General features: G+C 43.7%; 1 protein-coding gene across 1 annotated transcript; it reads right to left on the bottom strand.

The window, feature by feature from the left end:
• Nucleotides 1-148: 148 nt before the first annotated feature.
• LOC119743622 (hydroxylysine kinase-like) lies at nucleotides 149-13,946 on the bottom strand. The gene is made up of 4 exons (XM_038220034.1): nucleotides 13,039-13,946; nucleotides 3,217-3,365; nucleotides 1,799-1,985; nucleotides 149-723 (listed from the first exon to the last, which is right to left on the bottom strand). The coding sequence occupies exons 1-4, from the start codon at nucleotides 13,466-13,468 to the stop codon at nucleotides 260-262; spliced, it is 1,230 nt and encodes a 409-aa protein (XP_038075962.1). The 5' UTR covers nucleotides 13,469-13,946; the 3' UTR covers nucleotides 149-259.
• Between the last annotated feature and the right edge of the window lie 1,516 nt (nucleotides 13,947-15,462).

Raw genomic sequence — 15,462 nt, 5'->3', positions numbered from 1 at the left:
TTCGCCAAATAACAAAACGAACTTCTAATTTAAATTTTCCTACGGTGCGTCTTAAGACGCACCGTTGGAAAGGCCTTCTTTCTTCAAAATGACAGCTTCCCAGAAAGAATAATTTCACAGGGAGTTAAGTTCCCTTACTGTCTTTCAACCAAGTTTGTTTTTCAACAATAATTACGCCAGTTAATTTTCGGATGGCTGCAAATGATGGACTATAGCTTTATATCTCAACTTTTAGAGCATATTGCATGATGTCTAATCATCAACAATCGTTTTGCTGAGAAATTGAGTCCAACAAATTCATGACATTCTGCTCGCTGTGGCCCCAAAGGAGCGTCAGACACTTCCAGCCCTGCTCCTGTGTGCTGCACAAATAATCTGCATTCCCTGGATTGAGCTTGGCTGACCGGAGGCCGTACACCAGCGACTGCGCGAACCGTCCGGCCACCAGGACGCGAAGCAGACGGCGCTCGGTGAGTGGCAGCGGAGCACGGGACTCGAAGCCCGCTAGCAGGTAGGCCGCAGCACGCAGAGGCTCCTCGCTACACAACATCAGATACATCATGGCCACCGCAATCTCATTCACCAAGCACGTGTACACCATCAAATCGAAATCAATCAGGCCGCTGATTTCGTAGTTGGCTGCCCGTGTTGTCTCATCCATAGATAACGCTGAGGATGGCACCACTAGCACGTTGTGATCGCTGTAATCGTGATGCACAATGCCTGCAATAGTGATACCGACAGGATAACTTGAGATGAAAAACAAAAGACTAGGCGAGTCTTGTAAAGCTTCGCGTGTATTCATGGAGACCGTATTAGTACACGATAAGCACAGCAAAAGGCACGCTTACCTCAAGAGGAAAAGTTTGCTGAACTTCGTGACGTAACAATGAAAATCTCCATGCGCGCGCAACGTTTGCACATACACGCCGCGCCGTGATAGTGCTTAAAGGTATAGTCCATCATTTGTAATTTGTGCATTTTGTTCGTTTGAAGCAAAAAACGTTCTAAAAATCTAAAGAAGGGTGACAAACAACTAACCTGATGAATTTCAGCTCAGCTTCAGCTGAATTTTTCGAGAAAAAATAACATACTTGGATCTCGATTTCAAATCAAAAGTTGCTAAATCATGTTTTGAATTGGGTCTGAATTCAGCGTCCGAGACACATTCTTACTGAGCCGAATGCAGCTTCGCGATGTCGATGCATGTCGCGCACTGATCCGACGAATTGTAGAGGGCGCGCGCGCGTGTGCGTCGTGTCAACGCTTGCGCGCGCTTCGCCGTATAAAAAAGAACTACTGACGGAAATTTCCAACGGTGCGTCTTAAGACGCACCGTTGGAAAGGCCTTCTTTCGTTGATTTCTTCAAAATGAAAGCATGCCAGAAAGAATAATTTCACAGGGAGTTTAGTCCCCTTGCTGTCTTTCAACCAAGTATGTTTTTCAACAATAATTACGTCAATCACTTTTTTGATAGCTGCAAATGATGGACTGTAGCTTTAAGGCTAGCGCAATGTTTTGCTCTAGAAAGCACAACTTTTCTGCTAATTGTTAAGCACCGCAATGAAATTGGGCCCTGAAAAAAACCCTCAATAGTCTCAGTGATTCATGTCGGCCTGACACTACACACGTCATGAAGGTGGAATTGTGAGCGACATGCGTTGATCACGGCATGCAGTATAATGGTACTCTATTATTATGGCCACACAGGTTAAAACAAATTGCCAGTCACGTTTTATCGTGCATTATGATATCTTCATTATAACGCGAACATCAGTGTACGATATGTTTGTTTACCTTTTCGTAATTCTCCCTGCATTGGTACCACAGTTGTTTCAAATGCCGCGATGACGTCATCAAGCATCGCCCTTCTTGTGATGTCTGTGACGAGATCTAGGTGTCGTCTGACCAACGGGACATTATCCAAACACCAAATGGTTCTGACAGCCTTGCGCCTCAGCGGCTCAACGTCACCCACGTAGGTCTACAACAAAGTTATCAGTAATTATAATGAATGTTTTCTGCGCTCAAACTGAAATTCTGAATTACTTGCGGCCTGATAATAATTCAGTTTTCCGCAATGTAGATGTTGATTCCCAGAATCCAGCTTTTTATGCCGGGGGAAGGGGGGGGGGGGCGGGCGCAAAATTAAGACTTTATACTGTATCGACGACTGAACCGTCATTATACCGTCTTAAAAAAATCCCAAAAGTGCCGCCCCCTCCCCCCGCCTCCACGCCGGATGCGCCACCGCTGGTTCCCGCACCCCCATCAAAATAGATAATGTACGATCGCAGGGGTCATTTCTGTTTGTGCCCTAAAATAAAGATTTTCCCATGCAGAAACTTGCTGCTTGCAGAGGTCAAAAGCACAAAACAAAATGAAGTTGTTTCGTTGCGATCGACGTTGAATCGCCTCGCGCCGGCGCCGCGCAGCGCACTGTTTACTCCGCATTTATGCGCCTTTACACGCTGTACCTCTTGGGAATTCTGCATGATACATCAAGTTCAACGGGCAGAAATCATAAGACTTGAGTGATGATATCCTCTAGAATAATTAGCATCAACTTAGTGGCAGGAAATTAACATTTTCACGTGTATGCACAAAGAGGACTTATTGAAACCGATGAAAAATTCAACATAACAGTATTATTTGCATAGAGAGAGTCTATGCTGCAAGGCTTAAGTGGTGTGGTCATAACTACACGTGAGTGAAAATTGTCATGCATGCAGCGCGGTGGCACCCCATATCATCACTTACGTCTTGATTTTACCCTAAAAGGGCAGGGTTGTTTTGACCATCTCTCAGCCCGGGGGGGGGGGGGAATTCCGTTCCCTTCTAAGATCTCGGCCATCGAGTGACGAAAAATTTTGGAAATCTCTACATGCATAGAACAACTTATCATGAACATACCCAAGAAACATGACTATATAGGTCAACAAGTTTTGGAATTATGGCTATGCACGAATGGTTATTCTGCTCTGTGTGCACTACGTATATGGGGAAATTCAGTTTTCACGTCGCGTAGCGCCGGAAAATGTTTCGCTGCGAGGCAACCCGTGGTCCGCGATTGTTATGTTTTTGGTATCAAACGGATGCGAAAGGCTCCAGGCTAAAAAGTCAGAACAGCTCGGGTCGCGAAAAAAACATTTTCAACTCTATCGCGGAAAAATTCCGCCCGGCCCCTTTAGGGTTAAGTCTTTATAGGCGCATACCTGCAGTGCAAGTTGTAAACGACCCAAGTGGTGACCGGCCTTGTAGAAGAATGAAGGTGGGAGTGGCGCCGCATCGTTGAGTGTCCGTCCCTCAATATAACGGCACATGCGAACGGCCGATAACTCGTACACACTTTCCATAGCCTGTTCTGTGGAGAAAGGATGAAGGAATTTCAGATGTTGCAAAGTGACATGGACCGCTGGGTGGGCGTACATCGGTGGGGGAATGGTGGGAAGTGGACATGCCCCCCCCCCATTTTTTAAAGTGGGGGGGGGGGAGTATACTATTGTTTGTCCCCCCCCCCCCACTTGTTTCGTTCCCAAATAAAAATTGTAGGGCTGCATTATTTTGATTTTATAGCTCAGAGTAGCTGATTCATCCGGTCGTATGAACAGTGGCGTCACCAGACTTTTCAGTCTGGGGGGGCACAGGGGGGGCACCAGCATTTGATGGGGGGCACTTAGGTGGATAAGGATCGCCGTCCTGGGGGAGGGGTCTAAGGGGAGGGGGTGCCCCCCTCCCCTTTGGAAAATTTTCGCGTACGGAGGATGGGCTAGATGCAAAATGGTGCCACATTTGATGCTAAATTCGATCTGAAGATATCTCCAGAAATTGCTATTTAACCAACTCAGATGATGGGAGTTGAATATAACAAAATATATATATATATATTTTTACCAACCCAAATCTCAGATGGGGGGGCACTCGGGGGGGGGGGGGCACTAGGTTTTCCAGGGGGGGCACGTGCCCCCCTGCCCCCCCCCCCCCCCCCTTGGCGACGCCACTGCGTATGAATCAAAACTAGCCTTTAATTTTACTACCAATTTTTAAGCATTTAATTTCACTACCAATTTTTAAGCATTTTAATTGCATCTGTATGAATAAAATGAAGCATTTGCTAAATCTGAAAATATACATTTGACTTTTTAGCTTTTGCTAGACTATAAGCGTTTACTTCGTTTCGTATGAAAAAAAGTTGTAAATGCTTCAGAGTTCAAGTATTTACTAAGTAAATGCTTAAAATCTGAAGCATTTACACCGTAAAAAAGTTGGGCAAAATGGGTTGATAATTCGACCAGTGCTGGCCGAATTACCCCATTCAACACAATATGAGGTAATTTCATACCAATGTCGGGTAAATTACACTGCCCAACAGTATTTTACCCAACGTTTTTACAATGTACTCCTTTTTGAATTTTGCCAGTGTGGTTGGTTCAGGACTTGGTTGGGGCTACCATGAAAATGTACAGCAAATACCTTTTGCACAGAAGTTGCTGCATGCATTCCTGTTAATCTCGTTAACTGAATAAAATAAAAGTACATTTAACACCCTACACTTTATTTCCAATCACATTTACATGAAATGTATATGATTAATCAAATTACAAAAAGAAACGATAATTTCGCGTTTTATTCACAATCTGCAAAGTGTTACTGTGGAATTTCGATGCAGCACAGAGGGATTAAGGAAAAAACTTTACGCAACGGTATCTGGGGACTGAACAAAATCAAATAATCGTCCAGTCTATTCAGTAATAATTCTTTTAAACGTTGATTTTTTTCCTCAATATTTCAACTAAAACTTTTTATATTAAATTTTCGTAGATTTTACCGGCTGATATGTGTGTCTATGCAACCGTGACTTCGTCTGCAGGACACTGTAGAGCTTTACATGAAAGTATATACATTCTGCAAATTCTGCATTTCTGCATTGCTTCATCATTTTTGCTCGGGATTTGAGGATTATACGCCATATAACAATGCTTAAGATTAGTATTCAAATCAGCATACAGTACAGGGCTAAAGGCGACTGCTTTTTGGTAAGGGAATAAATGTGTGTTCAGGAGGTATTATAACACTCTGTTTAAGACCGGTGGGAGTCTGGATGGGTGATAATTACCCTCGGCTTCGCCGCTCGTGCTAGTCTTTTTACGTGTCAGCATCCGGGGTGCGTCACGTGTCCGGGTAAGCGCGTGGGACTTAACTAAAGGCTATAGTTCTGCCAGTTACTGGTACAGAGACTTGCCTAATGCACGTCCTTTGCGGCACTAAAACAGGCTTTCCTCAAGAAATACGGCGAGCCACACGAAGGCATGGGTGGGATTATCGGAGCTGGCCGGCAGGAAACAACAGCCCAACGAAGCGGTCGAAAAATACCCGAGCGACATAGAAAAACTGTGTTGTCAGCTGAAACGATCACAAGAGGAGAGAATGGAGGCATTCATAAGAGGACTGCTTCCCAACCCCAGAGCCCGTGTCATCAAATCTCATCCGAAGACAATGGATGAGGCGGTAACGCAAGCTAGAATTGCTCGGTCGACATCTGCAGCGTAAGAACCAACCCCATCCACTGATGTGAACGTGAACTCAGCAATCAAGCAGCTGTCTGAACAGATCGCTTCCCTCAAAGACCAGATGACGACAGTTTCAGCGGCCACTCAGCCATCTCTCCGAGAGCCACCAAGCAGAGGTCATTTTGCTAGGGTGTGCTTCCAACGAAACCTACCAAACAACATCAATGATATTCATCCTTCTAATCAATGACTAGAGACTAGACCCAGAGTTCCACACCTGAGTAATGTTTCTGCCGAGTCAGGCGGGAGCAATCTAGTTCAAGTCAGAATTGGCTCGGACTCCCGATTTGCGTTAATTGACACTGGGGCATTGATATGGTGCCAAGATCAGTTCCCTTTGGGTCAGTCAGATGTTCCCCTAATTTCCGGTGTCGCTGGCAATAACACAAGTTGTGGACAAAGTGGTTCTGCCGATTTTTATCGGGGAGCAAAGTTTTGAACACCCTTTCTACATCCTCGAAACTATGAACCATGAAATTATTCTTGGAGTAGACTTCTTGAAAGAGCAAAAGGCCAAGATATCGTTTGAGGAAAATCACGTAGTGTTCCCCGATACACCTTCGATTCCATTAGTAGGTAAAGAGGCAAAGAAAGTGACTGTCGGAGCAGTGTGTAATGTATCGTTGCCAGCTAGAACGCAGACTGTTCTTCCTGTTCAGTGTAATAACATTAAAGCCCAGTACGGTATCATTGAGCCAGTTCCATCTCTGTATGATGATGAGCAATTAGTAGGAGCAAAGTGTGTTGTTAAATCTGTTCAGGGCAAATCAGTATACCAGCTTATAAATCCCACTGACATTGATGTAGAGATTAAGCGTAACCAAGTAGTCGGCTTTTGGGAACCGTTGTCCAATGACATGTGTAGGCCATATTGAAAGTTTTGAGGTAGACGGAAATGAGACATCTATATAGGCCTACATCATTTTCTCTCCTGATTTTGACACGCATTTGAAACACCTGCACGCAGTCTTTGACCGCCTTCGTCGCGCAAATCTCAAATTGAAATCACAGAAGTGTCACTTTGCTGCGAAAGAAGTAACCTTTCTGGGGCATGTCATGTGGAAGCAAGGGATCAAAGCTGAAGCAAGGGATCAAAGCTGATCCAGCCAAAACATCAGTAATGACCTCCTTCCCTGTTCCTAAGGACCCGTCCGAAGTTCGAGCATTTCAAGGGATATGTAACTATTACCGGTACCGTAGAATTGTGAAAGGTTATGCCACCACAGCAGCACCCCTAAACAAACTCCTGCAGAAAGACGTGCCATTGTGTGGACAGGAGATTGCGACAATGCTTTCCTCCAGTTAAAGCAAGCGCTCGTCTCCCCACCGATCTTAGGCTATCCTAAAGTTTATTCTAGCTACAGATGCTAGTGGGTTTGCCATCACCATACATCCTCTCACAAATCGACGAAAACGGTAAAGAGGTTGTCATTCAATACGGTGGGAGAGCGCTCACAAAGGCCGAGCAAAACTGGTCCATAACCGAAAGAGAACTAAAGGTCTAGCTGTAGTACAAGGAATTCAGTTTTACCGGGTGTATCTAGCTAACTGAAAGTTTCGCGTACACGCAGATCACGTTTCTCTGCAATGGCTCAGATCTATACGCAATGCTGTAGGCAGTCACACCAACATTGTGAGAGGGAGCTTTGTGCAATAATAATAACAATACCTTAAATACCTAATTATACGCAAAAAAGCGCATGCACTCCCTTGCATTAAAAGCAACTAGTTCTAACCAACCACAGAAGTCAATGTGGTGGTCAATGCGGTGTCTATACAAGTTTGATCCTTCTGTTCTTATGGGATGCTGCAAACTTGTCAACGAACTCATCCATGTTCAGCTTTTCAGCGCGCCTCCTCTCAATGGACAACATGCCAAGGTCGCTCAGGCGTTCATTCCCCATGGAGTTCCTAAGATATGTCTTGATTAGCTTCATTGCGGAGAAGCTTCTCTCCCATGAGGCTAAGCCGCTAGGCCTACGTTTAGTCGATCATGCGTCATTGTAATGTTGCGTGTCTCATTACTTATAAAGAACGGACTTACTCACCATGAATTTCAGTAAGATTGGTGGTTCATTCTCTGGGAACTATCAAAGAAATATAAGGAAGCTTGAATTGCCTTCCGCGATACCGCGTTACCGTGATAATTTATCACAGAAATCCGGAATTCAAAGATAAATCCTTCCTCGATACAGCGTTACCGTGATAATTTATCGCAGAAATCCGGAATTCAAAGATAAATCCTTCCTCGATACCGAGTTACCATGATAATTTATCACAGAAATCCGGAATTCAAAGATAAATCCTTCCTCGAAACCGCGTTACCGTGATAATTTATCACAGAAATCCTAAATTCAGAGATAAATCCTTCCTCGATACCGCGTTACCGCGATAATCATCACATAAATCCGGAATTCAAAGATAATTCCTTCCTCGTTACCGATTTGTCTTTGAATTCTGGATTTCTGCGATAAATTATCACGGTAACGCGGTATCGAGGAAAAGGTATCTCTGAATTCCGGATTTCGGCGATAAATTATCACGGTAACGCGGTATCGAGGAAGGAATTATCTTTGAATTCCGGATTTCTGTGATAAATTATCGCAGTAACGCGGTATCGAGGAATGTATTTTCATTGAATTCCGGATTTCTGCGATAAATTATCACGGTAACGCGGTATCGCGGAAGGCAATTCAAGCTTCCGTACCGCTGTGCTATACTTTTCCTCGGGCTGTTTTCTGAAGTCTACCAAGCCCGGTACACAGTGAAGGACACCCAGGAATGTGTTATGTAACACTTCCTGTGAGTCAAGTCATTCCATGGTCTTGCAAGCATTCTAATTTATGTTCCCAGCCTCATGCATGTGTGTGTGTGTGTGTTCATGGTGGAATAATTAAGAACGAACTCCTTGGTCCGTGTTCCTTGCTCGTTCGTGGTCATTTTGTCTTTATTTTTGCAACCACAGCTTAAAATAAATGTGCATGAATCGTGCTTATGTAACGTGCACTGTGACGTGCTCAATTATCCGCCGAATCCACCCGGAGAAGCTAGCACGCCGGAGAAGTGAGACCGTGACACCGGTTGTCAGCTTACTGGTCCGCGGTCGCCGGTCGAAGGGTCGTTTCTCAGTGGTCATCATGTGGATCATTCGCGACTATTTAGATTGAGATCAATGATAATTTTTTTAGAAACTCAAAATCTCAGTTGGGGGAGGGGGGGGCGATTGGGGGGGGGGGGGCGACAAGGTTTCATGGGGGTCGCCCCCCCCCACGCCCCCCGATGGCTACGCCACTGGTTGTAGGTCGATTGGGACGATGGTCTATCTTACTTCAAGGGTATTATTTTGATATTGTTCATAAGTCTGGCACGTTCCATGGTTATGTTGATTCCCTTTCACGTAGACAATATGACAACAATGCCTCTCAAGTTCAAGCCCCGAATGAGGACCCAATCCCAGTTGAGACTGTGCATCAGCCTCAGGAAAAGAGTCACTCGGTACCGTCCGCTGGGTGAAACGTACGAGTACAAATTAAATTATGCCGAGGATAAAGAAGCAGTTTGTTCTATCGATAACCCTGACAGTTTGACGGATCAATCCGTTGATATCCAAGCTCGCCAGCGACGCGATAGTTTCCTGAATCAGTACATTGAGTACCTAGAAAATGGTAGTTTGCCATCCGATGGGAACGCTACTAGACGCATAGTCGCCGAAGTTCAAGATTATGTCATACAGTATACAAATATTGAGTGGCTCAGCGTGGAATGGGAGGAATATTATCGCAAGGTAAAATCTTGGCTTTTCCATTTCACGAGGCGAAGCCGAGTGAACTGGAAAAGTCCAGATTTTACCGAGCGATAATATTCCTCCCATTTCACAATTTAAAACCACTCAATATTTGTTTTATATAACTGACATATAGATCCTTGTCATTTGATATATTTGAACTTTTTTTCAATACAAAACTGGAGGAAAATGTATTTCTCTCTTCCAAACCACCCTTTCACGAAAATGTTTGAACCCAACGCTGTAGCGCTGGCTCTTTGGAACAATACGCGCTACGCGCAACGCTGAATGCGCACACCAGCATGCATTTGCACACAAATACCGCGTCATGATCCTAACTGTTGAATAGTATATACAAATATTGAATGCTTCGAGTGGTGTAGTAAAACTAGCCTCCCGAGGTGATCCATGGACATTCTATTTTCCCGAGGCGAAGCCGAGGGAAAATAGAATGCTCCATGGATCACCGAGGGCGGCTAGTTTTACTTCACCACGAGATAAAGCATTCGATATTTGTTTTATAACACTTCACCCACAGATTCTGCTTGGTTATAATATTTTATATTATTTAAATCTGAACACAGTTGAAATAAACTTCAATTTCAATACAAAATTGGTGGAAAATGTATTTCTCTCTTCCAAACTACCCCTTCGCGAAATGTTTGAACCCAACTCTGTGGCGCGCTCTCTTTGGAACAAAACGCGCTGCGTGCAACGCGCAATGCGCACACCAGCATCCATTTGCACACAAATACCGCGTCGTGGAAATAGTACTTTGGTTGCTAATGGTATAGTACTTTGGTTGCTACGGGTATAGTACTTTTGGCCGTGCAAAGAAAGATAGCAAAAATAGAAAGTATCATCTGACTCGCTCTCGGCCAATCAAGACACAGAATCTGCGGGTGAGGTGTTATAATATTTCCCATTCCCCATGGGCGGATAGTACTTTTTGAGCCGCGGCATGAATGGGAGCAATAACGAATGCCACGTGATGTGAGCTCCACCAATCAAATGACAAGGATCTGTATGTCGGTTATATAAGATGGTATATTGTATTATTATAACCGACATACAGATCCTTGTCAATTGATCGGTGGAACTCAAATCACGTGACATTCGTTATTGCTCCCATTCACGCCGCAGCTCAAAAGTACTATCCGCCCATGGGGAATGGGAAATACTATTGAACAGTTAGGATCATGACGCAGTATTTGTGTGCAAATGCATGCTGGGCCCAATTTCATAGCACTGCTTAACAGTAAGCAGAAAAGTTGTGCTTACTATAGCAGAAAATCATGTTGCTGCTTATCACTATTTCATGCTAACGGTTGCACGCGCATGGAGATTTCTATTGTTACGTCATTGATTTAAGCAAAGTTTTCTTCTGGGGTTAAGCGTGCTTTTGCTGTGCTTACTGCTTAACGGTTTCCATGAAATAGATGAAGGCTCGGTAAGCACAAAGTCGGCTGTTAAGCAGCGCTATGACATTGGGCCTTGGTCACGTATGTTTCAGCCGCTCATTTAGTTTGCGCGCATGCGCACTCAAAATATGAAATACTGATAATCAGCAAACATGGATGCCTGCGGTCGCAGTTTGACCCACTGAAGTATCGGTCAACATCACGCTTGAAGAACTTTGATTAATTTTTCTTTCCACGTGGACGGGAATTTAAGGCAATCAAAGTCACTTTTGCAAACCTTAGCGCAAAAAAAAACAGAGAGTATTTGATGCATTTTTTTTGTTTTTCCGTGTCGTGTAGTACGAAAATATTGGGTCACAAATTCAAAACAGGCGACAGTTTTGGGGATAATTTTTCAGTTTTGCCGAGTAATTGTAAACTTGTCTTCACTGAAAAATGGTAAAAGATGCCATGGAAAGTGCGATGTTTAAATATCATTTAAGTCGGAAACCGTTTCAATGAGAAAAGTAAGGTCTCACGTTATACGTTTTTTCGTTGAATGTAACGTTAGTGTGCACGTACCTGTACACAGACCCTGCGGGAATCTGGCCCGTATTAAACATGGCTAGCCACGCGCCGCGCGCGGCGCTCCGTTTGTAATCTTTCGACGCGTTGGCAAATAAATGTATACATTTAACTGAAACGATTTACAACTGACTGGTTCCCGCTCCTGAAATGCAAGTACGATCACAGAGGGCACTGGGACCAGTGTATTTGTGCACGAAGCTTTCAAAATGGGTTTACTCGAAAAATGACGATTTTTATAAGCTACAGGTTTCCTTCTTACATCAAATCACCTGTAAAATGATAATAATGTATCATCCTTTCCGATGGTACTACGGCTGATCTAAGGTAAACCCGGAAAATTGTCAAAATGTGTAAACCAAAGTCAAAAGCGAAAGATTTTTTTCCTTTTCATTTTTGTACGTTTTTTGTCCATAATTATTGGTTTTTTTTATATTTTAAAAGGTTTTTAGCGCCGTTACCACACTGTAGAGACAATTTATATCTTTGTTCACTTGGTCTACTGATAATTTTTGGTTTGAATCATCTTTTAAGTACGTTTGAGAGGATACATTTTAAGACATGAAAACCAGACAATCCGGTGCGTCGTCTGTTACCGCTCTTTGCAAGCCGACTACGCGGAGGAAACCATTGCGCATGCGTGAGAAGACGAACTAAATGCACGTACGGTCTATGTGGCTGAAACATACGTGTGGTGAGCACGTTCAGCGTTGCGCGTAGCGCGTATTGTTCCAGAGCCAGCGCTACAGCGTTGGGTTCAAAATTTTCGTGAAGGGGTGGTTTGGAAGAGAGAAATACATTTTCCTCCAGTTTTGTATTGAAATTAAAGTTCAAATATATCAAATGACAAGGATCTATATGGCCTATGTCAGTTATATAAAACAAATATTGAGTGGCTTTAAATTGTGGAATGGGAGGAATATTATCGCTCGGTAAAATCTTGAGATTTTACCTTGCGATAATATTCCTCCCATTCCACGCTGAGCCACTCAATATCTGTATACCATTACTATTATCCACGCAGCAAAGGCCACCAAGTTGATAGACAAATCAAACAGTTGGTTGTTCCTACTTGCTTACACAATGACATTCTCCTTGCATATCATATTTGAATGCTTCACAGTAAAATAATTTTATATATGGAATTACAAGTATTTGTTTTCCCGATTAGTGCTTTTAGTACTCCAACTAGAGCAGGCCTAACTTGAAATGATTTTGCTGTTTCCATGCTTAAACTTCCTAGCATTGGCTACTTTTTAAACGCAGCCTACGCCCCATTAACTCCTATTTGAATTCAGTGACTTATTATAGAGTTTGTAACAGCCTAAGCAACAGAATGTTCTCTACGCATAGGGGCAAGGCAGTTAGTGCTTTTAGTACTCCAACTAGAGCAGGCCTAACTTGAAATGATTTTGCTGTTTCCATGCTTAAACTTCCTAGCATTGGCTACTTTTTAAACGCAGCCTACGCCCCATTAACTCCTATTTGAATTCAGTGACTTATTATAGAGTTTGTAACAGCCTAAGCAACAGAATGTTCTCTACGCATAGGGGCAGGCAGTACAAACATGTATAGAGATCAGGTGCCTGCAATAGCCTCTGATCGAAAGCGACTTTACCAGACATTCCAAATGTAATGAACAATTAACAGAGGTGTATTTTTTTACCAGCAATAAACGGAAAATGTGCATTATTTTACCAGTTACGTAATCATTCCGAATGATCTCGTAGCTCAGGAGATGCCCATCCACCGTCGGTACAGGAACTTGACACTTTAGTTCTGGGAAGTTCTCCTTCAAGAAGTTCAGAATGTCCACTTGAGCAGCAACCGTGCCCGGTCCGTCCGAAGTAAACTCTGCATTGAGAACTTTCAGGATAAACTCTGCTTGGTGTGTTCCTGTTTTCTGGCCCTCATTTTCAGAGGTCAAGAAGGTAGAGAAGGAAGAAGGGGAAGCCCTCGCGTAGAATGTTCTGTCAGTGTAGCTATTGCACTCCTTGATCACGTCAGGATAGATCGAGTATAGTCTGACCAACAATGCTTGCACGTCGTCCACCGTCACATAGGGCTTAGGCCACAGCGTGCAGGGACTATGTATTTGTGCCTCCGAGTCCGTCATGGTCGGTGTCATCGGTCAGTAATACTGATATACAGTATAATGCACGTATATATGAAGAACTTGTCTAGTATGGTGCAGAAATTCAACACGCCAAGACCAGCGGCCTCGATACGATACATCCAGTCATTTGCAGTTTGTATACACTTCTTTGAGGCCGTTGCTCTGTGCACAATTAGTGACCGGTGTCACGGTCTCACTTCTCCGGCGTGCTGGCTTCTCCGCAGAGGGAAATTTCGCCTCAACACGCATGCGCAAATTGCGCAGTAGTGTACATTTCCGCCAACTTTATTGTGTGCTGAGTTCTTTGGGGTTGTACTGGTGCACGTGCGATCTTAGGATATTTGTGTGTATACGTTACAAGGTACCAGTCGAATCCAGAATGTTCGTGGCGCGCACAACTCCCAATACATGTAACCAAAAAACTTGAAGGGTAGCACAGACCAAGGAGCTCGTTCTTAATTATTCCTCCATGAACACACACACACACCCACACAGATTCTGGAATTTGTATTCCTGTGGAGACATTTCTTTGTTCTCGTGTAGTAAAGTTTTCGAGTTTGAAATTGAAGTTTCAAAATGCTCTTATTTTAACCAGAATTAATTTCCTGGGCTGAAATTTGGACTAAATATCCCTTTTCTAAAACTCTTCCATTTGCGACAAATCAACCTACCTTGGAATTTCCTAGTTTTTGAGTAAAACCCATATATCTATTTCGTGAAATTCTTGTGGAGACGTATTCATCTATAGAAATGTTCTTCTGGAGACGTATACAATCTTTTGTTCCCTATTGTGTTTATGTCTCCGTAAGGTAGTAAATTCCAGCACACACCCCCACACACACAAGTTTACGTTACATACCAAGTGTGGACTTTCCATTGCTTTCGTGTAGTTAAGAAAAACCAGTGAAAAAAACTCATTTTTCTCAAACTGTGAAAACTCTTTCAACCCAATTTTTTTTCTATGATTCCCTTTAGTGTTTCTCTTCATTCTGCTACAAATAAACCTAACCCAAAAATGCCTCTAAACCTGTTTTCCAGAAATGGGGAAACACTGTGTGGACGTGGGGTAAGTCCACACAACGTCGGTGCTACCTACATTATGTGGACGTCTTTTGTTCGGAAGTCCACACTGCGTATGTAAGACAAACTCACACGTACGACGCTGGGTACACAAAATGTGTGTGCTTGCAAGACAGAATGCAATGACCATACTCCTCTCTATAAGCTCAATAGCTTGACCCACAGGAAGTGTTACATAACACATTCTTGGGTGTCCCTCACTGTGTTACATATGGACTTGTAGACTTCAAAACAGCCCGAGGAAAAGTAAGCACAGCGGACACATGAGCATGTATCGTGCTCATGTAACGTGCACTGTAACGTGCTCAATGGACCGATCCAGTAAGCACCGCCCCATGGTATTCTGACCAATCACAGCCGTGATTTATGTCCGACATGCGTGCACAAAAGTCCGACATACGTGCACGCGCGCGTATGCGCGCGGCAGGAAAATGCAGTGTGGCATTGGAGAGGAGCACGTGTTAATTTGCCCACGTGCGCACTGGGCGGGGCTTACTGGATCGGTCCATTGTCCACCGCATTCACCCGGAGAATCTAGGGGTGCAGACCAGTAAATCGGTCCGAAATTGCCTGCGCCGGCCAAATCACGATTTGCATGCCCTCAAAATCTTCGGTATTTGAGCATGCTGTGGGCCATGAACTTGAGGGTTTGTAAAAAATATGGGTGGAAGCCGTGCACAGGACTGGGAGCTTGCAGTTCTGTGTAATTTTGATGTAATTTGGACCCTAAAAGCGCTCTATTTTGCAATGGAGTGTAGGCATCGTTTTTCAAAATGGCGATGGGCTTCAGGACTATTTTCAGGGGTGATCATCTTCAGATGGAAATTTCTCCTAAAAGTCATCAGTTGACCCCCAAAAGTTGAAAAGAAAATGAAAGATGATGAAATAAGCTTTAATTTGATGTGTGTCTCGAACACCTTGGAGAG

This window comes from Patiria miniata, unplaced genomic scaffold (assembly GCF_015706575.1).
Source record: "Patiria miniata isolate m_02_andy unplaced genomic scaffold, ASM1570657v1 HiC_scaffold_6, whole genome shotgun sequence".
NCBI lineage: Eukaryota > Metazoa > Echinodermata > Asteroidea > Valvatida > Asterinidae > Patiria > Patiria miniata.
This window is presented reverse-complemented; position numbering and strand designations above follow the sequence as displayed.